At 40.9% G+C, this 27,383-nt stretch overlaps 1 protein-coding gene across 1 annotated transcript in view; it reads left to right on the forward strand.

Moving 5' to 3' along the window:
• MYO1B (myosin IB) overlaps positions 1–27,383 on the forward strand; it is a 179,669-nt gene that overhangs the window by 110,393 nt on the left and 41,893 nt on the right. Inside the window, exons 9-16 of the mRNA XM_021707169.1 lie at positions 703–806; positions 2,504–2,651; positions 2,932–3,050; positions 10,175–10,261; positions 11,554–11,619; positions 19,505–19,510; positions 21,657–21,761; positions 23,680–23,742. Coding sequence (XP_021562844.1) covers positions 703–806; positions 2,504–2,651; positions 2,932–3,050; positions 10,175–10,261; positions 11,554–11,619; positions 19,505–19,510; positions 21,657–21,761; positions 23,680–23,742 — 698 coding nt within the window. The remainder of the gene's footprint in view (positions 1–702; positions 807–2,503; positions 2,652–2,931; positions 3,051–10,174; positions 10,262–11,553; positions 11,620–19,504; positions 19,511–21,656; positions 21,762–23,679; positions 23,743–27,383) is intronic.

The raw sequence follows: 27,383 nt of genomic DNA on the forward strand, positions 1-27,383 counted from the left end.
AAAGTCGCTGGGGGTGAGATCAGTTGAATAGGGAGGGTGAGGCACTCAGCGTGGTGCAGGCAGGTATGCTTGTAAATCACCCATCATGAAATGGGCAAACATGTTGAAAAAGATCTCAAAAAAAAATACAGCCTCTCACAAAAATGCTAGCTGGTACATGGATGCCGACTGGCTCCTAGAACACTTACCTAGCGGGGGAAGCCTATACTACAAGAGGCCTTCCCTCCAAAAAATAATTCCATCTAACTCAAAACAAGAGTCACAGTTATTGGAGCCTACCACACTGTCATATCACTTTTTGGAATTGGTCTCAACGAAATCACTCAAATGCATACAAAAACTATTTGTATGAAAACATTTATCACTGCCCTATACTTATTGCAAATTAGAACCCAAACACCCTGTGGTGAGTATATCACTAGGCAGACATTACGTTGTAAAGAAATAGTACACTGAAGATATTTTATAATATCAAAGTATGGAAAGGGACTTGCCCGATACAAATAAGTGTAAAAAAAAAAGCGGAATTTGAAATAATGCACAACAGTGATAAAAGCAGTTTTAAGTATCTATTTTTGTTCTTTTAATTCAGTACTTAATGTGAAAGTCATTTGATCTGAACAAATATATGTCTAAAGGAAGGAGCTGTTAAATATGAGATTTCTAGAAGCAACTTATCAATGTGTGTGTCTGATTCAATAGATAAACTGAAGCTCGAGCGGGATTTCAGTAGATACAACTATCTGAGTCTGGACTCGGCTAAAGTGAATGGTGTGGATGATGCTGCCAGTTTCAGAACCGTTCGGGTAAGATGTGGTGCTTTCTATAAGCCTGAGATTGGGCGCCATTGTGCTAGGGAGAGAACTGGAAATAGTTCTGGGTTTTCTCTAAAGTGTAACTCATTTTCCTCAAAGTTTTAGAATTATGTAAGGAGTTTATAAATATTGCCTATATGTATTAAATTTTTGTATATATATAAAATTTTTTTCTTAAGGAGACAGGGTCTCATTCTGTCACCAGGCTGGAGTGCAATGGCGTGGTCCCAGGTCACCACAGGCCCTGACCTCCTGGGTTCAAGTGATCCTTTTACCTCAGCCTCCTGACGGGGACTACAGGTACATGCCATGACACTTGGCTAATTTTTTTGTAGAGACAAGGTTTCATTATGTTACTCAGGCTGGTCTCGAACTCCTGGGCTCAAGCAATTCTCCCACCTTGGCCTCCCAATATATTGGGATTACAGGCGTGAGCCAAGAATTATATTTTTATTAGGGTTTTTTATTGGCTCAAAAATCACACAAGATTATTAAGGCCCTACTTTTACTACAGCATGTGATTTTGCCATTTATTAAAAAGGGGCTTTCTTATTGTATGATCCTGGAGTTTGAATGTGCTAATGTTATATTTAAATTCCAAATGTTTTTGCAGCCGAAATTAATTTCCAAGTGTCAAAATTGTCCTTGGATCATGTTTAGTAAAAATTATTTTTGAGACAAAATCTTGTTTTTATACAGTTTTAGCAAACTCATGTATAAAGTGATTTGCATTCCACATTCATTAGAAATGTTTTTAAGTAACATTGTACTCTGTTTTCTGTCCTATTGTGGCATGCACGTTCAAAATTACTTCTGTTATGCTATGATGTGGTAGCTGGGGTTTCCTTCCAAGTGGGACAGCTGTTGGGGGTGGGGGAGAAGACAGCATGTTAGATTATAGATTGAATAAGCCTGGCACTAGTTCATCATTGAGGGATCAGCGGGCAGAACATGTGTGTCCTTTCCCCACTCTCTACTTTTGTATATGTTTGAAATTTTTCATAACAACAACAGCAAAAACCTCATCTTACTCCCAGTGCTGTGTAGCCAAGCCATTAAAAAACAGCCAGCTGTTCTCAAAATGAAAGTATCTGTTAGAGTATGTCACTTTAAAAAACTGTGTAAATATCCTCCTATGGAAGCAATAGTCTGTTGATTCCTGGACATGATCTTGTTTAAGACTTGGGTCCAAGTCCTGCCTTATCACCACTTTGCCTGACACAGAGTTGGCACTCTGCAAAGATGTATGAATGAATGGGTGTCTCCTGTTACCACCCACGGTGTCGTGGACTGGACATGTCACCCCTGCAGATCACAGTTTTTCTAATATGTAAAATGAGTGAGGAGGTTTTGATTGTAAGGGGTTGTGAGAGCTTTTTGTTTAGTTTTGTTTCTAGTAACAGAACCCTAGTGTAATAAAACAGACACAGATGCTGAGCTGCCGTGATTGAGGTGGGCGCAGGGACTCAAGGCCCCACTCCCAGGCTCCTCTTCCTCTGCCTTCTTCCTGCCATAGCTGAGGCACCCCAGGACTCCTTCAATTCCAGTTTGAAACCACCAGACTAGATCTAGCTTTGTCTTTTAAGGTTTTTTTCCCCCTAGAAATAAATCTGTAATAGGATTCATTTAAAAATAAAATTAAAAATAAAAAACTGCCGGATGAAGCAGGTGCTTTTCTTCTCTCCCAGAACGCCATGCAGATCGTGGGCTTCACGGACCATGAGGCGGAATCTGTCCTGGCAGTGGTGGCTGCCGTGTTGAAACTGGGCAACATTGAGTTCAAGCCTGAATCGCGCGTGAACGGCTTAGATGAAAGCAAAATCAAAGATAAAAATGGTACGTCCATGGAGAGTCAACTCTGTGTAGGAAACGTGCTGTGAACTTCTGCCCAGTTTTTAATCTAGAAAGTAAAACTTTGGCTTTGCCTTGGTGTAAAAAAACTTTCTTGTGAAACTGAGCAGAAGTAGAATGTCAACTCAGTTTTCAGTGTTTGAAGTATACATTTTCTACTGTTCAGGCTGATTGTGGTTTAGAAAGAACAGCCTAAGCCTTGAAAATGATGATTAGTAGCATATAGACTAGTCACTATTTGTGTCCCTTCCCCTAACCCCTACAGAGTTAAAAGAAATTTGTGAGTTGACCGGCATTGATCAGTCGGTTCTGGAACGGGCATTCAGTTTCCGAACGGTTGAGGCCAAGCAGGAGAAAGTTTCAACTACACTTAATGTGGCTCAGGTGGGTGAGACGTAATGTATCAAAGAGAGTTCTGTGAAAGTCTGTGACATTTTTATATGTTTAAGCAAAAATTTTATTTTGCAGGCTGTTTTCTCCATTGTCATTCTGTTATTCCAGGTACTGTTCCCGGCCTTGGGGATACAGCTTCAACTAAATAGATCAGGATCCCTGTCCTCATGGAGCTTAAAATTCAGGAGTTAGATAAGAATCCATAGGTATAATATGGAAAGGATATTGCAAGTGTGACATGGGACAGGAGACCAACTCCAAGGTTGGGGTCCTGCCTGAGAGGCCAGGGTTCTTGGCTTCGCGCAGGAAAGAATTCAAGACCAAGCACCGAAATAAAGCCAAAGACAGTTTATTAAAAGACAAGAAGAACCGAAAGAAGGCCGAGCAGCCCTTGTACATCACTGGGGTCTCAGTTGGAAAATGAAAGGAAGTTTGTTGACGTGATAGAGCAGGTTGCTTCACAGACAGAGCAGCCTGGGCTGGTCTATAGGAAGAACAGCAGCCGTGTATACGTTGCTGGGGTTTTATTTTTATGATTCTTTCTTGATTATATGTTAAGCAAGGGTTGGAATACTCGTGGGTTTCTTGAGAAAGAGGTAGAGATTTTTAAGAATCGGGGCCCATCCAGTTTTGTTACTATTAATGAGCAGTCGAGGACTGGAGAGCATGTCATCTGGCATGCTAATGTAGTATAATGACCATATAATGAATGCCAAGGTCTGGTATTAGACAGATGAATTGCTGTCTTGGTTCTAGCTGGCTCCAACCAGTTCTCAGCTGCATCTTGTTGTTCTCTGTGGGGACTCAGAAAACCAGGCTATTCACCTGTCTAGAGAAACCATCTCAGCCACCTGTCCTGAGAAATTAGCTTTGTTGTTTATCTTAGGACACTAGTCCTGCTTAATTCCTGTCTCAAGTGCAGTAGACAAAGAGAAAGTAAGGCAGCGTAACGGGGGGTGCTGAGAGAGGTGGGAACACTGGGGGTTGGAGCGGAAGAGTGGTGTGACTGTCTTATATTTCAAGGATCCCTCTGGCTGCAACATGGAGAGTGGAAGGTTAGGAAACAGAAGAGTGAAAGCAGAGAACTTCCCAGGAGATGTGACTAGCCCAGACTTGATGGCAGCTTGACCCAGGTGGGGTGCAGTGGAGTCAGTGAGAACTGGTCACTTCACTTGTTTTGTGTGTTTTTTGTTTTTTTTTTGAGTTGGAGTCTCACTCTGTCACCCAGGCTGGAGTGCAGTGGCACGCTTACAGCTACCACAGCCTTGACCTGCTGGGCTTAGGCGATCCTTCCACCTCAGCCTTCCAAGTAGCTGGAACTACAGATGCACGCCACGATGCCTGGCTAGTATTTTTGTGATTTACTTTAGAGACAAGGTCTCATCAAGTTGCCCAGGCTGGTCTCGAACCCTTGGGCTCAGGCAGTCCTCTCGCTTCAGCCTCCCATAGTGCTGTGATTACAGGCTGAGCCACTGCTTTCAACCAGAACTGATCACTTTCTAGGTATTGTTTGACTGTTGAGGAGTCAGGATTTGCCGACAGCTTGATACATGGTGTAAGAGAAAGAGTTAAGGAGCATTCAACATTTTTGGCCTGAGCAACTGGAAAAATGGAGCTGTCACTTACCCATTAGGAGAAACCAGCTTTGTGGTCAAATGGCCAAATTGGCCTCTTTGTCTTTCTCGTTGGACCTTCTGTCTTACATGCTGAGCTCAGTAAGTTCTTTTTTAAGACACAGAAGAGCTGTGCTGCCTACTTGTCTCTTTTATTTATTTGTTTGTTTATTTATTTGAGTTAGGATCTCACTTTGTCGCTCAGGGTGGAATGCAGTGGCACAATCACAGCTCACCACAGCCTTAAACTCCTGGGCTCAAGCAATCCTCCCACCTTAGCCTTTCAGAGTACTGGGATTGTAGGTATAAGCCACTGCATTTGGCTTTCTCTTCTTTTGCTTCAAGTTCAGTGGATGGACTTTGGATATATGTTGCTTTAGGAAAATTCTCTCTCAAGCCGTGTTTCCTCTGGTCTCATTCTACTGCAACACTCATCAACACAGGAGACTTCTGGGACCAGATGTGAGGTTTTCCCCACATACCAAGCAGCAAACATCAGCTGGGCATCCTTCGGTTAAGTTCCCACACTATCCACCTGCAGCTAGTGTCAGATCCCAGAAGGCAAGTCCCCAAGACTACCCTACCTTCCACCCCCAATTCAGTCACAAGTCAGGGCCTCTGGAACATCTGACCCACTAGCTTCAAGTTGGGGTTCCCACAACGCCCTCTTTGGGTTTGACTCATGTATTTGCTGGTGTGGCTCACAACTCAGTCATAAGCGAACGTTTCCTGGTTTATTATGAAGGACACAGATGAAGAGGTGCATAGAACGAGGCATGGGGAGGGGGTACCAGGCTCCCATGCCCTCCTGGGGTCCCCTCCCCCGAGAAGTCTCCATGTGTTCAGCTCTCCGGAAGCTCCCGGAACCCAGTCCCTGGGTTTTTATGGAAGCTCTGAGACTTCCCCCAGGGGACTGGCTGGAAGACTCTCTGGGGAGCGTCTGAAGACCCACAATCAGAAAGGCAGAGGAAAATTAGAGATGGGAGAAGAGAGGGCAGGAGAAGGTCAGGGAGAGATCCTGTTTCCTGAGGCCCAAAGTGCCCAACATTATAGCAAAAGACTACCAAGGGCCATGGGTGATACGAGTCAGGAACCACGGATGAAGACCAGTATCTCTATTCTCATACCACACAAGCAGCTCCTGGAGCACTTGCAATGAAATTGCTCTGTGGTTTAGACATTTTCCCACCAGTCAGTGCTGATTTGGGCTTAAGTTAAATGACTAATGCAGGACTCTTCCCACTCAGGCCTTCTTTGTTTGTTCAACTGTATCCTTGTTTCTTCCTCCTTGTGCAGAGCCTAAGGCCTCAGTAAGTCAGAGCTAGGCCCACTGTCTGTTTCTCTGTGCTACTCTTTCCTGCTAACCCAAGAAGACCTGCATTGCTTTCAACGTTGATACCGTATTTTAGGCGAATTATGTTGGCTATGGCAAATACCATAATTTTGTGTATATGGAAATTTGGTTTGTAGTAGTCCTTTCTTAGATGCAGCCATTGTCCTTCCTCCTAAATGACCGTTTCTGCTGTCATGCTGTCCAGGTCAGCTTTACCAATTCACAGTCAGATGAGAGGAACTTTCTTAACCAAGAAAATGCTGCTGAGAGCCTTGACAGTACAGGCACCCATGAGGCCATTAGTAGGGAAATTAGGGATCAAGGAAGACTTCATGGACACAGACAAAGGAAGGATTTACTTGTTTAAAGAATGGGCAAAGAGGCCTTTCCAAAACAAAATGATGGGCCAGGCGCTGTGGCTCATGCCTGTAATCCCAGCACTTTGGGAGGCTGAGGATGGGGAATTGCTTGAGGCTAGGAGCTTGAGACCAGCCTGAGCACCATAGCAAGCTCCCCGTCCCTACAAAACAATAAAAATAAATTAGCCAGACATGGTGGTGCATGCTTGTTGTCCCAACTACTCGAGAGGCCTAGGTAGGAGAATCATTTGAACCCAGGATTTCGAAGTTGCAGTGAGCTATGATCATACCACTGTACTGCATAGCCCAGACAACAAAGCAAGACCCGGTTTCTCTCTTAAAAAAGAAAAAGAAAGAAACAAGAAAAAACCAGTGAAAAATGTCAGGTTTGGAGTACATATCAGAAAAAGGTTGACCAAGCTTGGCTACAGTGGAGAGGACTCAACAGTGTGGCTGTGAAGGTCACGTCCAGGGTCGAGAGTGGAGCATCTAAGGCTGTAGCTTTCAAACTTGAGCATCACAATCATCTGCAAGACTGACTTTCAACACTGGCTGTGGCCCATATACCAAGTGTTGGACTCAGTAGGCCTGGGGTAGACGTGAAGAATCTGCTTTTCCAGCAAGTTCCAGGGTGACTCTGTTGCTGCTGTTGTTGCTGGCCCAGCATCACGTTTTGAGGACCATTGAGTGGGGACATTTTTCAGTGACTGGAGTGGGGGTTGTTAAGTGTACAGGGATGCTGGGAAAAAGTCTGTGTTGTTTCGGAAGGCTCTTCAGGAATGTGTGTGTGTGTGTGTGTGTGTGTGTGTGTGTGTGTGTGTACATATATATACATATGTATGGTCTTTTTAAATTGGGCTTACTCTTGGTTTTTTAATGAATCCTCCATGGATACCAGGCCCAGGTGCCTCTCACTTTATGAGCTAATTTTAGTCATCTTACATCACCGGGTAAAAGTTTCCATATTTTTTTAACCTTTGGCATAAAAGCATTTGTCCTGAGATTCTCCATTATTCAGCTCCTTAGTTGAGGGTTTTTTTAATGTTCTGAGTATCTGGTTCTGCCGCTCCGACTGCCTGTAGGTTTTGATTCCCATGAGAAGTGATTTGTTTGATTAGCTTTTCCTCATAGCTTCCGTTCTTGGGCCCCAGTGTCATCCATGTCACCCCCTGCCTCATTTTCCCAAGGACTTAGATCCTTCATCCCAGATAGGATAACCAATACTGAAATAATGGAAACTGTGGACAGAGTCTGCCATTCAGCCTCTTCTACATACCCTCTCTCCAGGGCTTCGAGACCCTCTGAAATCTGACCCTAACGGCTTATCTCAGTTTCTTCCTTGCTTGTTCTCTAAATGTCATGCTTCCTTTCTTTTTCTTTTCTTGTGTAAATTTTTAGAGACAAGGTCTCACTATGTTGCCCAGGCTGTTCTTGAACCCCTGAGCTCAAGTGGTCCTCCCACTTCAGCCTCCCAAAGTGCTGGGATTACAGGCATGAACCACTGGGCTCAGACAATGCTCCCATTCACCTGGTGCCTTTGCCCCTGCGTGCCTATCACCCCCATGCTGATGCTCGTTCCGTCTGCCTGTCTGCATGGCCTGCATGACTGCACCCCATCCAGGGAACATTCCTGGGTCAGCTGGGCCCCCAGGCTCCCTGCTCTGAACTCCCCTGTCTTCGCAGTGTGGCACCTGCCTTCTGTTGTTTTGCTTGTGTTAGTTGGACCTCTATCGCTCCCCTCCAGCTCCTGGAGTGAGGGCACACTGTCTGTGCATCTCTGCATCTCCCCCCAGCTTGTCGCATGCCGTCCTGGGCTGTGCCTGGCACTGGCCGTCTCTTCAGCCAAGTCCACCTGGGCTTTTCCTGTGGGAGTTTCAGGCCGCTGCAGAAATGCACCATCTTTTCGTGGTGTTTTGTGGCACTGGCGTGATGAGTCAGTGCACTTGGTGTCTTCCCTCATTTGTGTACACCTTAGCAGTGTTCTTCCATGGGAATAAACAGTTCTGCCCCCATTCCCCAGTACTGTGGAGATTCGGTGGCATGAATCAAGCTCTAGAAGTCTGGGGTGGCAAATAGGCAGCCATTGGAGACAGGTGCAGTTCGATAAGCATATTTTATTTGACCAAAGCACGGTTTTTTCTTTGGTTTTGTTTGCTTGCTTTTTAAATTTTGAGTTTGAATGTCTTAACTGGCATACATCCTTCAACCTCTTCAGAGCCGTGTCTTCCTGTTTACTTCTGTCACACAGTCCCTGGAAGTATTTGCATTTGAGACTCCTAAAATAAATATTTGTTTGAAGAAAGCAAAGAAGATTAATATTGGCTGCGAATGCACTTAAAGAATTATAAAGCAGTTTACCAGAATAAGTTGTCATTACAAATTCAGTGGCTGTTGAGATGGTCGTTTGCTGGAAGCAGATAGTGTACAACTAAACAAGCTGGGTGACATTAAGACAAAAGAGGGTTATTTTACAAATATGTGGTGTGTTGAGATAACTTGAATTTGCACAAAGAAAAAGAAAAGGATTATGAAATGATATAGGCTCATGCAATAACAGCAAGAGGAAAAGGAAACTTCAAAAATCATAATAGAAATACATCTGTAGACCAACTCTGTGCCAGGTACTTGTTCTGGGCACTTGAATTACCTATTTCAAGAAAGTAAAAGCTGGAAGAAAGTGTAATGGGAAAAGGGTGTGCATTTAAGTTGTATCTTGGCTTCTTACCTGTATTTACTTCTATGGAGGCATTCCCTCCCGTTTTGTTAACTCTAGGTGTGGTTTCTAACCCAGATTGGAGTAGCCATCTAAGATTTAGGGTAGGAAGTAAGATTAGCACGGCAGTGTCAGACCAAGGGAAAAGGTGTTCTTTTCAGCTGTGATGTGTCACCAGGGAAATGAATGCGTTATTAAAGTTGTTACTCTTCATTTTGGACGAAATGTGGGAAAAGTATTCCCACATAATCTAACAGGTTGCTCTTTTTAAAATAAAAAAGTGCTGTTTTATTTTTCATAGTAATACCCTACTTTCTACTTATAAGCAGCAAAATAGACATGTATGACCAGGTGTTAAAAACAGCAACAAAACTAGGAGCTTTCCTCTGGCGAGGCTCCCGAGGGGGGCTGGTGTTAGACATCTCATGAGTACTGCCTGTATGCACTGGGCGCCCAGTATGGTTATGTTCTCTCACCCAAATCTGTCTCCCTCCAGCCTTTGGATTCTAAGCCAAGAGACACAGAGATATATATGTTTTCTGCTCCTCTTTGTCAAGTAGCTCTGAATAGTTTTAAAGATAGATAAATAAACACATAAAAGGAGTTTATTCTCATTCTTTAATTTAAAAGAGTTCATTGTAGAAGACTGTTAAAAAATATTCTAAAGGTTGAATGAAGAAAAGAAATACAGATTCCATCAGTCAGAGCAATTTGATTGTTTTTCCATTGAGTTTCCTTTCCTATGTATAGGGTTTTAAAAATAGCGTTACTGTATTAAGTATACAGTTGTTTGATTTTCATGGAACATAGCATAAGCATTTCCATTTAATTACCTAATTTTCATAACAGTCTCTGGTCAAAGCTTTTGCGATATTTAGAATTAGTTTCCTGGTATGTGAAAAATATAAGTGTGTATAAACAATTTGCCTAATTCTCATGAAGGGCTTGATTGTTCATCCAGGGCATAATAAAACTGGTTGTGAAAAGAAATTTGAAATAAAAGAGCTTTACATTTTAAAAAAATATTGTTTTGTTGAAATTAGGCATTGTGGCAATTGTCGATGTTAAGTTTTTTTTTTTCTTTTTCTTTTTAATAGGCTTATTATGCCCGTGATGCTCTGGCTAAAAACCTCTATAGCAGGTTGTTTTCGTGGCTGGTGAATCGAATCAATGAAAGCATTAAGGTACTGACTCTTCATTAACAAAACTAGTTGTAATGAACAGTACTAACAATGTAAACATTAAGATGAAGAATTGTTTGTTTATATATTTATTTTTGAGTTGGAGTCTCACTCCGTCTCCCAGGCTAGAGTGCAGTGGCACACTCACAGCCACCCCAGTGTCTACCTGCTGGGCTGTGGCGATCCTTCCACCTCAGCCTTCCAAGTAGCTGGAACTATAGGCACCCGCTACCACACCTGGCTAATTTTTTTTATTTTTTGTAGAGATGAGGTCTCGCCAAGTTGCCTGGGCTGATCTCAAATCCACAGGCTCAGGCAATCCACTTGCCTCCGCTTCCCAAAGTGCTGGGATTACAGGCTGAGCTACCAAGCCCAGCCAAATGTTTATATTATGTTATGTTGTGTTGTGTTATGTTATGTTATGTTAATGTTATGTTATGTTATGTTGTGTTATGTTATGTCACATCATATCATATTATCTATCTTTTTATTTTTGAGTTGGGGTCTTATTCTATTTCCCAGGCTGGAGTGCAGTAGCATGAACATGGCTCACTGCAGCTTTAGTCTCCTGGGCTCAGGAGATCCTTCTACTGAGTAACTGGGACAACATGCTCATGCCATCATGCTCTGATAATTAAAAAGAATTTTTTTGTAGAGACAATGTCTTGCTATTTTGTCTAGTTTGAACCCAAACTCCTGGGTCAAGCAATCCTCCTGCCTGAGGGTCCCAGAGTGCTGGAATTATAGGTGTGAACTGCTGTACTTGGTCTTTAATTCTGTAATCAAATAAATTGATTACTGTTTATAAATTCCTTAAAAAGAATTTACATTGTGTGTGATTGAAATTATCTAGGGATTTCATTTATTTCATTTTGAATGGTCTGATGGTCTTTGTGGAATTACTCTGAGAAGCAGCTTTGTAGGTCCTGATTTGGTTCATCTGCTAACTAGTTGTACACACTTGACTGAAAATGTCTCGTTACCTTTTTGGGTACTAATATGTTCTATATTCTTCTTTAAAATGAAGGTGTTGGACTAGGTGATTTTGAAAGGCCCTATCTCTTGTGAGACTCAGTGATTCCTTTTTTTTTTTTTATAATTAAGTACCATTAAGCACCTGTTATTAAAATTTCTGAAAGTTTCTATACCAATGTTCCATCTCAAACTTAAATAAAACCAGGTAAGTTAACGATTATTCTCCTCAATAAACTTGTAGCATGTCTATGCTTCTGGGATGATTGTAGTGTCATATTTCATACCTTCATTAATCCTTTCATTTGAAACTTTTTTTAAAGGCACAAACAAAAGTGAGAAAGAAGGTCATGGGTGTTTTGGACATTTATGGCTTTGAAATTTTTGAGGTAAGATTTTTAAAAACTTCTAATACCTTATTAAAGCAAAACAGTTGGAAATTAAATTGTTTCATAGACATTTAGTGTAAGTAACTATAACTTAGAATCTACAAATAACCTTTGTAAATTGGTTGTATATGAGTGTGTGTGTGTGTGTGTGTGTGTGTGTGTGTGTGTGTGAGAGAGAGAGAGAGAGAGAGAGAGAGAGAGAGAGAGAAAGTGCTAAGAGCCAGCATTTTGGAGACACTGCTGTTTAAAAAGAACTATTGTATTAGTTCCTGATTTTGAAATTACAGATTTGAAATTCTTACTGTGAAGCTTCTGACAAACTCCATGGTTGTGCCTGTGACCAGTAGCTCGTGTATAGGTTGTTTGGAAAATGAGGCGGGTTGGAGCCATGGAGGGAGTAGGATGGGAGGACCAGATGTGGACCCAATGGGCATTTCATCCGGGACTCAGGGAGAGAGTGTCCAACTTAGGTGACCCGTTGAGCCCCACCCAGTGTGATCCTGTGAGCATGAATTCTGCTGTAGAATAATAAATAATAATAATAAATAATTTCTGCTGAAGTTCATAGTGAATTTTTGAAAATGATTCCAGGCTTGCTGCAAATTAAATATTTAAACATGTATGCTTGCTTTGGCATCACAGACACTAAAACTGGACTCATACAGGAAAGATGAGCAGGGTTCCTGGAAAAAGCAATTTTAGAAACAACAGATAAACATTATATACTTACGTTAGAATTTCCTTCTCACACCCTTGCTGACTGGGCATTTAGAAACAGTTTTATGGACCTATTAACATACTCTTTTCACTTTGAGGAGTGTTCTTTTCATTTGGTTCAGGGAAATAGCATGTAGATCAAGCCCCTCCGTTTTTCATTCATTCACTTCCACAAGTAATGATTTATGAATTTCTTTAAGTCACCAGGCCCTGCCCAGAATGACCACTCAAAGAATTTACATGTTCTAAAAAATTAGGGTCACAGAATCACAGAAAAATATCAGAGCATTCCCTTCAGCTGAACCAGATTTTTCTAGCAAATGCCTTTTTCTTATCCTATTCATTTTTATGGTATTAGGTTCTCCCTCAATCATGCTCCATATTTAATATTTAATAGCTAGTGGTAAATAAGCCTGTCAAGACTGTATGCAGGCATTGTGGTAAGTGACCATGGCAGGTACATAGCCTTACTTAATCTTCAAAAATTAATTGTTCTTATTATCCCCACTTTACGGATGAGAAAATGAGGCCCTGAAGGCCAAATAACTGCCCCAGAATTGCACGACTACTTAGCGGCAGACTGAGGGACCTAAACTCCAGGCCTTCTGATATTTTCACTTAGAGCTTTTCTTTCCTGTGAAGTTGAGACCACGGCCATTTCTTCATTTTTCTCCCCAAACTAACGGGTTCCCCAATATCTAGATATAAGGCAAAAGCCAAATGTTTGATAAGTTCCTGTTTCTCCATGTAATTCCCTCCAAGCCCCTGGCCAGCACTGGCAGCCCGCCTGCAGGCCCCAGGGCACAGCTCTTCAGCCCAGCATCTGCTCATTTTGCTGTCCCTTAGCAGAATCTAGAGGAAAACTCCAACCCCTCTAGAAGGGAAAAAGTCAAGGTTTGGGAGTTAGGAGAATTGCTTGTGTGTACGCTCAGAAATCACTATGCCCAAATTAATTTCTTTCTAGCAGGACCTCCGGTTATGGTCACTAAATGGGCAGAGTGTCAAAGTCATTCTTGGCAGTTGGCAGCAAGAAAGATTTCTTCCCTGGCAGATTGCTAATCTAGATGTAAATGGTTTCATGATCAGGGCAGATGGTTTCACTCGAAAGCTAGATTCAAAAGATACATTCAGTGATATTTCTAAAATCAAAGAAACAGGTTTAATTTTACCAGAAAAATATATATTGATCTTAAGCCAGGGTGCTTAATGTCACATCACAATACGTGCAAACTTTTAAAAACAGGATTTGTTTTCCAGTATGTCCTAAGATCTAATTAGCCAGGGGAAGAGAAACCCTTATAGCACTCAAAGGAAACTGAGTTATAACTCATGAATACTTGCATGTTTCAACTATGTTGAGTGTTTACTAGACAATAGGAGTTAACAAAACAGAGATATTCTTTGTCTGCATGAAGCTTGCAGTCTTGGCCCTATCAGGCAGGAAAGTTTAATCAGGAAATAAGATTGCTTTTTAAAAGTGTGTTTGGTACAGACCTCATTAGAACAGAAGTTGGATGTTCCAGGGTAAAACATCCTTTATTCCGGCACTGGGTGAAATACCCTGTACCCTTCTGCCATCCAGGAATGTTTTTTGCTGATGATTAATTCAGTTTCCTCTCTAAGCCTGTCTTGCTGGACGTGCCTTCCTTTTGCAAGTTTTACCATCATTTTTCTCAACACTGCAGCTAGGGACTTCAGTTTATGGAAATGCCTGTGTTATAGTTCCGAAACGGCTCTTCTTTCTTTTCTTAGAGGAGTGCTTTACTTCAGTTGTTCTCAAACTTAGCTGCACATTGGCATCACCTGGGGAGCTTTTAAGACACCAGATATCTAGGCTGCACCCAGACCAATTATATCAGACACTTGAGGCATGCAGCCCTGGCAGCAGTATATATTTTTTTCCATTTTTATTGTAGATTCAGGGGATATATGTACCTTCCCCAGATAGTGAACATCGTACCCAGTAGGTGATTTCTGAATCCTAACTACCCCCTGCTTCCACCTGTACCCTTATAGGTGTCCCCAGTGTCTATTATTTCCATCCTTGTGGCCATTTAGCTCCCACATATGACTGAGGACATGCAGTGTTTGGTTTTCTGTTTCTGAGTCAGTTCACTTAGTATGACACCGTATTTTTAAAGCTCCAAGCTGATTCCGTTGTACAGTCAAGGTTGAGACCAAGTGGTCCTGCATACAGTAATCTCCAGAGTAACTATGAATTGCAAACATTCGATGCTCATGCTGTCTGCTCTGTATGAAATACCCTGTGAACACTGGTTCTCACCTCCTGTTCTTCTTTGTGGAAATCTAATCTGTGCATATTTAATATCCCTAAAATCAGATAGATGACAGTTTTGCTCTTTTTAAATAGAACTCTCAGCCAGGCAAAATGCAGGCAGTTACATGTATGTCTATAGCAAACCTTACAATAGTCATAAAATCATCAAAAGTTAATTTCCTTTTTCTATGCAGTAAATGCTTTACTATTTTCCCCAGTTCTTTGAGAGAACTAAGATTTATTTTTTTATTATAATGAGCTCTCTCCATTTTCCCTTCTGTGTCTTCTCTTATTAACCTTCAAAAATTTTGATTTTTAATGCCTGTTTATTATTTATTTTATAAATAGATGTATTTTGGGAGGAGTCAGAAGAGAGATTTGGTTGAGTGCTTTTAGACACCTTTACTTGCTTTTTGATCAAGTTTTTTCTTATTTTAGTAAGTTATTCACATACACACCCCAGATACCAGCCTGGCTTTTCCTGAATTCTTAGAACACATGGAAACACCAGGAAGCACATAGCATTGAACACTAGGAAACCAAGATAATTTAGCACTTTCAAGTACCACAAACTGAAATGCGAGGGGTCAGAGCATGGGAGAACTATTTAGATCCACATCAGTGTAGAGATGAACATTTCTACGATATTTTCCACCCAAGCGAAATAAACTGATATGCTATAAATGGAACTCTTTTTTTCCTTTATTCTTTGTTCTTCAGTGAAAATTGACTGTTTGAATTCGGAGTTCTGCCTTTTAGAATACCCTGGGCATCACTTTAAAAACAAGGTAGTCAAGGGCCAGAACTTTTTTTTTTTTAATGTGTCTACCTTAGCCTCACGGCCCCACTGGCAGTTCCCATGAAAACGCTTTTGAGCTGAGCTGGCGGAAACCTTTCATTCCCTGTGGTCTGTTTCTCCATGGAAGAGGGAAACTGATCATGAAACCACGAGATGCTGACATGTGGGTTTGACTGCAAAGCGTTCCAGTGCCAGCCAGGCAAACTGCCTTGCTGGCCGCGTGTGACCTGGTGAACAGACTAATGGAACCTTACTACCAAAAGTGAGGTGACATGAATTGAAATTCATAGAGGAGAAAAAAATACTCTAGCTATAAATCCTGGTGGAATGTAAGTCCAACTTTCAAATGAAGAAAATTATAACCCAGATACTCCAATCCGCACAATTAAGTTTGGACATTCTTATAACTAAAGACATGGGCTTTGGTTTTTGAGAAGTATTTATGGCATCTTCATAGAAGAACAAATACTATTCTTTAAAAAATGACATTAAATTCAAAAATAAGTTGAGCAAGCTGCATACATCCAGCTCTTTCTCTAAGCACTAAACTGATAGGTATTACAGTTGGCAGCTGGCTTACCAGGAAAGTCAAGTTAATCATTAGTGTTCTGTAGACCAAAGCAAGTGCAGGACTGATTATTTCAAGTTTCTTACAATTGAACCAGTTTCACACAAAGTGCTGGTTATATTTAATCATGGACTTCAAACATAGCTTGCCCTTCTGAGCCTTATTCAGATGGACCCATGTGTAGTAAGGATGTGCTGGGCTAGGAGCAATGATAGTTTCAAATAAAACAATCTACCACTTGGACAGCAGTCAGTACAGCCTCATAAGTTTATTTCATGATTACAGGATTTGTTTTCTAAAGTGTTTTTTAAAACACTTTGAGTGTTTCCAGTCAGCACCTTCCGTTCTATTTCTTGCCTTAAATTTTATCCCTCATGTGCTATAGAGAGCTTATAGTTGAAGAGGAAAGAAACAATTTAAAGTAGATTTAAAAATAAAAATGGTGACATTTACTATGGTTCATAATATATACATCATTACTCTTGCTCTAACTTTAAGTGAAGCCTATTTTAATATACTTAAGAGCACTATAATACTATTTTTAATTAAAATGTATCATATTTGAATATCTACCTGGAAGAAAAATGATATCTGTTTAAAGGGATGTTTTCTAAAACTTTAGCCAGTCATTCAGTTTTGTAAATGTCTGAAAAAAAGAATATTTAATGTTAAATACTTTTTTAAAAAACAGTTCTTGATTTGGAGTCTAATTTCTTGATTTGTGATATTTAAAAATGGATTGTGGCTAAGTAGATTATATTTTTCTTTTTTTTTTCTATTTTAAAAGTTGTGAAATTTTATTGAACAAAATGGAACTTAACAAACTAATCATAAAATTTATATGAAAGAGCAAAAGGCACTTTTTGTTTTGCTCTCTTTAAAGATGTGGGGTACAATTCAGGGTTAGTTATACAAATATTCATTATAAAGGTAACATTATATTTTTCTATTAGAACAACATTATAATTGGGGGCTACCAAAGGCTTTACCCCAAGTAAATCTGCTAGGACCAAACAACGTATTTTATGCATTTTACATAATGGCAGTGCATTTTATGGCAGTAATCTAACACAACTTCTCTAAAACAGTGATATTAAACGCCACATCCTTTAACTTTTATATATATATACTATTTCACTTGTTATGCAAGAGACTTTATTGTATGTAAAAAATGGAAACCCAGCCCAGCATGTTATATCCAAAATTTGACCCTTAGCTGAAAGTGCTGAATTATGAAAAAGTTAATTTAATATGTAAGTAACAGTGCTTTTTGCTTACATAAGTCATGGTCTTATGTGTAACTGCTCACTGCAACCCATAATGTCACCTGCTCACTCCTTCCCATCTCACCATTCCAAATACAGAGGGCACAGAGCTGCCTCCACGTACTGTATTCCTTTCAACATTTATTGTTCTTAAACAACACAAGATTTTAGAAAAGTACCTGTCTTCCTTAAAGAGCATAAGATACCTTTAGCCTCCTCTGCTTCTAAGGAGAATACACACATGGGCTAATATTTTTAATATATCTCAAAGTCATTCCATGGGGGAGTTTGTGATTGATACTTGAGAGTGTAACTAATTATGAACTCTTCTGGGAGTATGATTTCCTGTTTCTTTCTGTTGAAATGATGAACTTAAAGTCTAGAATTTTTTAAAGAAGACCCGAAGTTTAAAATTTTGGTATATTATATGCTTCTAAACATAGTAAGCGCTCACCATTCCAATTCTAATTGATATATATTGTGTGAACATCATATTAGTAAGTAAATATGGTAGTAATATATGTGTAGGAAATAGAGTGGTAAATACGGTAGAATGGGCATCTTGCTATTGACCGGTCCTCTCTGAAGCAGCTTGGGCTTTATTCAAGAGGATTGTGTAATGGAAATCCCAAAACGTACTCGTTTGAAGATGTGCTTGAAAGTTTCAGTTGTGTCCCTCAGTCTTTAGGGGTGAACGTGGGAAAGATGTGGAGAAGACTTGCTTGCATGGGTCCTGGGTAGATACCTGGAGAGGGAAGCCAGAGTCATTCGCAAGGGTGGCCCTGCCCACTTCCTACTTTGGAGACTTTGATTCATGAGACATGGGTGAGGGGATCAGCCTGGGGACTGCTGATTTCTCCCATGGTTCTTGACAAAACCAAAAGGTCTCCAAATATCAAGTTGCCTTGGTGCCTTCATATTCATGTGATGGTTTCTAGACTTGTTTTAGCTGTTTATGAAGGGGAGGGGGACCCCCGTTGAAAACCGAAACCTGGTGTTAATTGAATGCCTGCATGGAGATATGTGTTGGACCTGTACACATTGGGGTTCTATGCTCTGTTGCCCAGCTGTTCTTTAAGTTTCTGCAGATAATTATTTGTTTCTTAAATTTTTGCAAGTTACTTATAATCGCTTGTGAAGTCCCATTTCCCTCCAAATGAACAACTTGCACTTAAAACACACGAGGTGTGTGTCTTTAGCCTTGCTGCCATAATGACCACCCTGGAGATCATGACATTTGGAGGCCTTGGGGGTGTGTTTGCAATAGATGCTGGTGTCTGTGGGAGAGTAGGTTAATTTCTACATTGTTTGGAGTTTGTTTTGTTCGTTTTTTAGCAGCAGAATAAGGTTGGAGAGTGAAGTTTTTGTTGTTAGGCCATCACAAGGACAATACTCTCTCCTTACCACTTTAGTATTTTTGTTTTTGTTTCTGTTTTTAAGAGATGAAGTCTCACTCTGTCACCCATGCTGGAGTGCAGTGGCATAATCATAGCTTACTGCAGTCTCAAACTTTGGGCTCAAGTGATCCTCCCACTTCAGCTTCCTGAGTAACTGGGGCTACAGGCAGGTGCCACCAGGCCCAGATAATTTTTTGGCTTGCTTTTTGTAGCGGTGGGGTCTTGCTATGTTGCCCAGGCTGGTCTTGAACTCCTGACCTCAAGTGATCGTCCCGCCTCACCCTCCCAAAGCACTGAGATTATAGGTGTGAGCTACCATGCTCAGCTGCCTTGTTGGTTTTCGAAGGGGAGGCTCAGTGTAGTAGCACACAGAGGTGGGTCACTGGAGCAGGAAAGGGCAGATACTCCTGGGTCTTCACGGATCTTTTCACTGTTTGGGGATCTGCCATCTGCCCCGACTCTTTCTTTGGGTAGATGTGAGCCTTGAATAGATGGCCTACATGCCATCTTTTTCCAGATGATATAGAATTTAGAAGCATTGGATTCTGAAACCACAAAGCTTTAGGCAGCTTACATGGTTACTTGTTATTTCAGTCAAACCATTTTTATCCTGAGTAGCTCTCCCCTGGCAGGACCACAATCCAGATCCCATGGGGAGGTCTGAGATCTTGTGGTTCCATCTTTTGAAATGATCAGACATGTGTCTTGGTCCAAAGTTTTATGTCAATCAAAAATAGAGCCCAAATGGTAAAAACTGTCATGTGTAACAATGAATAACTATCAATAAGTATTTACTTCTAGAATTTTGTTGCTAATTAAGAACTGACTGCATTTTGTATAATCTGTCCCTTTTGGCGCCAGAATGCAGTAAGTATGAACTGTTTGCAGTGCAGTCTGTTGCATGCTTCTGTGCTAACCGCTTCTCTAGCCGCGTGAGTTTTATAGTGGTCAACTGTGTGGTTATGAAATACAGAATTCACACAGGAATTTGTAAAGGTTAAAGGCAAATTTAACTTAGCTCTTGCTTAGTCCTAAGGTGGTGTTGTAACTGTGAAGCTTTGCCTCTGGTTTCTAATCTGCTTGTGTGTATTTCATAGTCCTGTTGAGAAGTGTGCTTCAAACTGTTCATAGCCACACAAGTGTCTGAGGACACTCCTTACTTTCTCTACCTGTCTCCTCATTAATTGACATTTGATGATTTAGCAGACTTGGGTTGAAGTACTTCCTGGGCATAGACTGCCAAATAGCAGAAAAGATTTATTCCATGAATTTGTTTTGTAAAACAAGGATCTGCTCACATAAGCCATTAAAATTTTAAGTTTTTAATTTGCTGTAGTTGCATATTTTACCACATAAGAAGTCTTGATTTTCTCATGTACAAAATGACTTTATGGTGATTATGACAATAACAAGGCGTCTATACACAGACTGACTTCAGCCACTACCCAAAATATTAGCTCTGAGTATTTGAGCACAGGACTTTTAAAAATGTGTGTGAAAATGAGTACTGAGGAATGCCCTTTGTGTCGAAGACTGTATTTGTTGAAAGTATTGAAAATAAATGTTTGCCCTTTAGTGAGACCCTTCAGGACTGAAGAAAAACAAACTTTTATCCTTGACTAAATTTAGCGTTAGCAAGATAAGTCATGCTAGTATATTTACATGTGTCATTTATGGTTTTGAGTTCAGCATTTCCTCTGATCACTTCATTGTTGGTGATTAGAAATCCTTAACTGGCTTCCAGGAAAGAATGTGGTCAGATGCGCATCACAAGTATCATCTTAAAATTTTCCTAGGTACGACAGAGTTGATTTTAAAAGATCAACTTTCAAAAAACGATGACTTTTTTTGCTTTTGCCATTGACGGAGGGATTTTGAAGGCCAGTTGCTCTGCGTCTTCATGAAGAGCAGTGAGCTTTGATGATACATTATTTGTGGACCTTCCTTGCTCATGAGTCCAGGGCTGGCCACCTCAGTGGGTGGAGAGCTGTTGATCAGTGGTAGGGTCATACTGTCCTTTGCTTTAGTGACACCCTTTCTTGGCAAGGAAAGAAAATAGAGGTGAAAATAACAAATTTTAGTGCTGCCGGACCAACCTCTTCCTGGATGGTGTGGTTCTCGGTAAAACATACATGTATTTTGTGCCCTCAGTTTGTGCAGCAGTACATTAAGCCCTGTGGATTGTTCAGAAATGATTTGGGTGTGGAGCTTCTCTCAGAAGAGTTCGCTTTAATGTGAGGGAAAGGTTGATGAGCCTCCTTGATAATGAGGGTATGTGCCTTCTGAGAAGAGTGAGCTTGTTTCTAGCTAGGGAAAAGCTTTTAATGTTTTAACTCCCTTGGGTCTCTCTTTGGTAGGAACTTCATTCATTCATCCATTCACTCATCCAGGATGTATTGAGTTTGAGTACTTGCTAGGTGTGAGGCGTGGGAATCGGTGAGCAAGAGAGCATGGTCAACCTCATGGCTGACAGTGTACGGTCTAAGGAAACAGATGGATATGAAACCGACCTATACATGTGTAGACTTGTATACACATATGTCCGTGTAACATATTTTATAAAAAGGGCCAGGATGTAAGAGTCGGAGTGAGGGATCTGACCCAGGGTGGGGGAATAAGAGGTCAGGAGGTTTTCTTGAGCTTTGAAGTTTCACCTGAGAGTGGAAGATCAAGAACCTAGTGATAGAGATTGTGAATCTCACGTGTCTTTGCTGATCCTTCAGGAAATTTCTTTTTGAAACCATATGAAGGGTGCTTCTCTGTCAGTTAAAGATCTTTCTCCTTCAAATGCTGTGTCATTTGTGTATACTTCATTCATTCAATTACTTGTGCCCACTCCTCAAATGCCTGCAGCGAGCAAGCATCTGTCCTGGGAGCCGTGTGCTGGGTTGTGTTTAGATCTGAAAGACCATGTGTGGCGTTTCTCACGGGTTGAGGTGTTTGAGTGTCATTGCCGTGAGCGAGCTAGCAGCATGGTGTGTAAGGCTTTGTTCGTTTTTTTTTTTCCATGTAGGACAACAGCTTTGAGCAGTTCATTATTAATTATTGTAATGAAAAGCTGCAACAGATCTTCATTGAACTGACTCTTAAGGAAGAGCAGGAGGAGTATGTACGGGAGGTAAGGTGGACGTGCTTTTTATTTTTTTTTAATTTTAGAGTTGTGGGGGTTTACTACATAAACAGGTTGCATGCAGATGCAGTTTGGGCTTCTAGCAGGCCCTCTCTCCTCGTGATAGTAGACCAAGTACCTGTTGAGATACTTTTTAGAATGCTGGTCCTTTTGTACTCATATTATAAATTCTGGACTCAGAAGACATTCTACATGTGATCCTGGAGTCAGATGTGTCTTAAGTTTAATCAGACTGTGTCTATTAAAAATGTGTTTGGTGTGACGTCTAAGCTGAGATTTTCTTTGGTACTGTACCCTATGCCCCAGCAACATACCTGGCATGTAGTAGCTGCTCAGTAAATACCAGTTGGCAACCTCTATTCTCATTGGATTCCAGTGAGAATAGAGGTTGCCAACTGGTATTTACAGAGCACCTACTACATGTATAATGATGTACAACAGTAGTGTGTTAAGAAAATAATCTGAAATGAAGAAACACATAGTTGTGCTATATGCATACAATGGTTTACTACTCAGCCATGAAAAGGAATGGGTGGTTGATACCCACAGTAGGATGAGTGGTTCTCAGATGTGTTGTGCTAAGTGAAAGAAACCTGATACAGAAAACTGTATACTGTGTGACTCTATCTGTCAATACTTAGAGAGTGGTGCACCAAAAAAGTCGTCATTGATGTAAGTAGATTTGCAAATATTTTGAAGCCTTGCTCAATCTCAGAAAGCATTGATTTTTCAAAATGTATAAGAGGTTTATTGAATGCTTACTACATACCAAGATCTTAGTTAATGCTGTGATTGGATTATCTCATTTAGTTATTTCAAACAAAATAAAAAGGGAGGAATTATTTTATCATATTTATATTTTTTTCCTTTTTGTGCATTTGGTTAATCACTATTTTTCCTCCTCTTTCTATAGTGTCATTTTTAGGCATTAAGGACATTGAACTCTTTTTTTTTGATATCTCAATATAGATTTTTCTAATGTGTGATTTGTTATTCCAGTGAAACAACCCATTTACTCTAAAGCTAAATAATAAAAATTTCATCTTCATTTTAGAATGTTCGCTACATGTTAAAGATGTTTTATACTTGTCTGGCAACTTTTGGTAGCATAAATACTCTCAAAGCAAGATTCCTTCTCTTCCTGTCTTCTCATCATAAAGAGAATGCCCAGACTTTGATGTATCATTTAAAACAATTGGTACAGATTGTCTAAAACACTTTTAAGAATATATAGGAAGGCTCCTAACTTGCTGTATGAATTAATTTCCTCCCCTTAGAAGAAAAATAAATATTTACACTATGGACAAAGTATAAGCAGACACAGAAAGATTACATTTGGCCTTACAGACTTGACTTTGCAGCAGACATGAGAGCCAGTGGTAGGTTGTAGTGTCTTCGTTGAAAATACTGTCTTAGCACTGGCCTTTACTTACCCTTGAAATAGTTAACTTTCCTAAGTACAAGATTGATTCTAAAATAATTTTTTCCCTGTGATTACAAATTAAGAACAGAAAAATCTAGGCCTTAAATTCTTGAGATCAAGTTCTAGCCGATTTCCTTATAAACACTGTAAATATACACAAAGTAATATTGACCCAAGACCTGTGGAGTAGGGGTTGGGCTCAGGGCCAGCAACATGCATGGGAAATCACCGCAGATGGGAGCGTGGACAGGGAGGCAGACTCAGGGCAGGCCAAGGGCACACACTGCAGCCAGATCATGTCAGGGCTGGTCTATGGCGTTGAGAAAGTTCTGGAAACCAAGTATGATATTGCAGCACTGATTCTGTAAAGCAATAAATTCAGATAGGTAGTGGAAGAGAGCAACATGGGCAGAGTCTGTTTTGTGGATGGTAGCATTGTGGCTTCATCATGTGAGACTTGACCTTGTTGTGCTTTATTTTTAGGATATAGAGTGGACTCACATTGACTACTTCAATAATGCTATCATCTGTGACCTTATAGAAAATGTGAGTACTTGGTATAGTTTCCTGAAGGACTTTTTAGTAATAGAATTCACCACCTACCAATGGTCTCACTGCCCTCGACATGAAGCATTAGTAATTTCACTATTTTGCACTTTTTTTAAAAAAAGGAATTACAGAGCTCTGGAGACTTTCTTGTAGCCCTAAGAGACCATGCACGGTTCTTGAACACATGCACAGGCAGCTGGACATTTGGATACTTACCAGGTTCCCCCATGCTCATCCTGCTGTCGTAAAACAGAACCCTTTTATGGCCTTCCGATGCTGGGTCCTGTATGTACCAGCCTTTCTTGTGCGACTGGAGTCCAGATCCAGACCGTAGCTCTGGGGAGTATTGCCAAGTCAAAATATCTATTCCATTTCTAAAACTCAGTGACATCTTAACATACTGTTCACATTGAGATACTGTTCACAAAGGGACAACCTCTGGAGCAGAATTGCATGGGACCGCTGAACTGTCTCAGGTATAGATCTTGCATTCATTCAGAGAGGATTCACAAGGGTGTCGCATCTGTGACCACGGGTAGCTGAGGACCCCAGAACTTTCCAGATGACCCAAGTATGTGTATATGAAAATGCTTTCAAGTGTGAAAAACTGTTGGGTAGTTTTTAATAAGCTTCCGAATCCAAGATTTTTGTTTTTGACATTATATTCTATAGTTTATTATAAATGAATTAATTGAGACTGATTTGTGTTTGAAAGCCAGGAAACCCTTTGTTGTATTCTTGAGGTTACTAATACTCCTGACCTTGATCAGGTAGATTGAGGCAGTACGTAAACTTTATTGGCCTACATACAGTCTCTTTAGCAGTAAGTGGTAGGTGAGCACTGTGTTTTGGTACAGCAGCACAGGATCTAAATGTATGAGCGGGGAACCCCCCCAAAAATTTATTTATTAAAAATTGTGTATTGTAGCCGGGCTCGGTGGCTCAGCCTGTAATCCCGCACCTTGGGAGGCTGAGGTGAGTGGATTGCCTGAGCCCGTGGGTTCGAGACCCACCTGGGCAACTTGGTGAGACCTCATCTACAATAAATCAAAAATTAGCTGGGCGTGGTAGTGTGTGCCTGTAGTTCCAGCTACTTGGAAGGCTGAGGCGGAAGGATCACTGGACCCCAACAGGTCGAGGCTGCGGTGGCCGGGAACGGCCACTGCACTCCAGTCCGGGCGACAGAGTGAGACTCCAACTCAAAAAGAAAAAAAAATTGTGTATTCTTACACATTTAACATCTTCAAAGTATTCTTCATTTGATGTGGTTCACTTATCAAAATGCTTTTTCCACTAATGAAAACAGTTTTTGAACTTATCCATTTGGATGCCCTTTAGTGCTTCTGCCGATTTTTGTTTCATCAGCAAGATGTTTCCCTTTGAGGACTTTTTTCATCCAGGGAAACAAAAAGAGTTGGTGGGGGGCGAGATTGGGTGAATAGGGAGGATGGGGCGTGGGGATCATGCTATTTTGGGTCAAAAACTGCTGAACACTCTTAAGCAGGTGTGGGCAAGGGCGCTTGTAAATCACTCATCATGAAATGGACAATGTGTTTGAAAGAATCTTCACCAAAAAAAAAATCATTGAAGCGCAGCGCCACCTCTCACAACAATGCCAGCTGGTACACTGATGCCAGTGGGTTCCTAGAACACTTACTGAGTGGGGAAAGCCTGTACTACAAGAAGCCTGCCCTCCAAAAGATAATTCTGGGACTTTTTTGGTTCCCTCCCTCATATCATTTTCTATTCATCTTTAACAAGTTTTTTGGAAATTATGTAACTAGCTGGTAATTTTTTTCTGTAATATTCAAGATATGCCTGAAAGTTTCATCTTTGATTAAATTGGACATTAAAAACGATATATTAAAGCATCACTTTTTCAGTTAAAAAACAGCATGGTTTTGAAAAATCTGAACAAGTTAGAATGAGAACACGAATATTCACATAAGGCTTTCAAAACTCTAGTCTAAAATCCAGAAAATCAGTGGATCGCCTTATAAATTTTGTAAAGAAATTTGCTGTGGGAACTTTAATTTTCAGAATTTCTGACTAGCACATTTTCCTGCATAAACACAGCAGCATGCTTAGTTATTTTCCTGTAAGAAGGAAGTAATTTGACACAATGTGTCTCCTTTAATGGAGAAAAAAATTTAGAGCCCTAGTAATACCCTTAATTTAACTAGGTTATCTCAGCCCCTGATTCCCCTTGCACGTATGATTGTAGAAACACATGTTCACATAGGAAGCTGGGTGCACGGAGGAAGCGTTTCCTCCTGACATCATTAAACAATCATGTTTATTCTGCGGATGTTGTGAACACACTCGATTCCCGAGAGCCCATACTTCCCTTGGGTTTTGTGTGGAATGAATAAACGCTGGTCAGAGGATGTCACAGCCTTGTGAGCGAGGGAGGAACGGGGAACTTGGCCCTGGTGGAAGTGGGTGGGGTTGATGGCAGTGGAATGGACTGCTTTTGGAATTAATACTGATGGCCCTGCAGGGGAATCCAAGGAGCCGCCACCTTTATTTAGCAAAGCAGGAGCTTCCTGACTTCTGGTTCAGTTTAGGGCTGACTGCTATGGGGATAGATATGATTACAGAGCCTGAATGTGCAACCAGTTCATTTTTGCTTATGTTTAACATCCATTTAGAAGTTCTATATGGAACAAGAATCTTATTCCAAACAGATATTCTTGAAAAGAACTTGATTGCAATGATCGTTAAGAGCAGCGTCCCAAATGACAGCTTTTTTTTCCTAGAAAATAAACTTAGTTTTGAACACATGAACAATTTGGAAACATTTCCTTTTTTTCTTTTTTTTCTGAATTGGAGTCTCCCTTTGTTGCCCAGGCTGGAGTGCAGTGACAAAAATCACAGCTCACTGCAGCTTTGACCTGGGCCCAGGGGATCCTTCTGCTTCAGCCTTCCTAGTAGCTGGGACTACAGGTGCCACCACGCCCAGCTAATTTTTTTATTTTTTGTAGAAATGAGGTATCAACGTGTTGCCCAGGCTGCTCTCAAACTCCTAGGCTCAAGCAATCTTCCTTACTCAGCCTCCTAAAGTGCCAGAATTACAGGCATAAGCCACTGTGTCTGGCCAGCCGATTTTCTTCTTAAGTATGAATCAAGTAATGGCCTTAGAAGACTGTGCTTTGTGATTGGTGACAGCATGTTGTGGAGACTGTATTGTCACAGCAGTTGGTGACTTTTGGATTTGTTTGAATCTTTGAGGTTTAACTTGTTTTTTCCAACAGTTTTTTTGTTTGTTTTTTGAGTTGGAGACTCACTCTGTCGCTCAGACTGGAGTGCAGTGGCACGCTACCAGCCACTGCAGCCTCAACCTGTTGGGCTCTGGCGATCCTTCTGCCTCAGCCTTCCAAGTAGCCAGGACTACAGGCGCATGCTGATTTTTGATTTATTGTAGAGATGAGGTCTCGCCAAGTTGCCCAGGCAGGTCTTGAACCTGCAGGCTCAGGCAATCCACTCACCTCGACCTCCCAAGGTGTGGGATTACAGGCTGAGCTGAGACAGACACCCTCCCCCTGTCCCCAGCATGCACACCTGAGACCCTCTGGAAAGGGGCTGATTTGTACGGCCTTTGTTCGTTGTTTTGACTCTCAGCTTTTCATTGTAAATGA

This window comes from Carlito syrichta, unplaced genomic scaffold (genome assembly GCF_000164805.1).
Source record: "Carlito syrichta isolate Samal-C Ts95f unplaced genomic scaffold, Tarsius_syrichta-2.0.1 Scaffold316419, whole genome shotgun sequence".
NCBI lineage: Eukaryota > Metazoa > Chordata > Mammalia > Primates > Tarsiidae > Carlito > Carlito syrichta.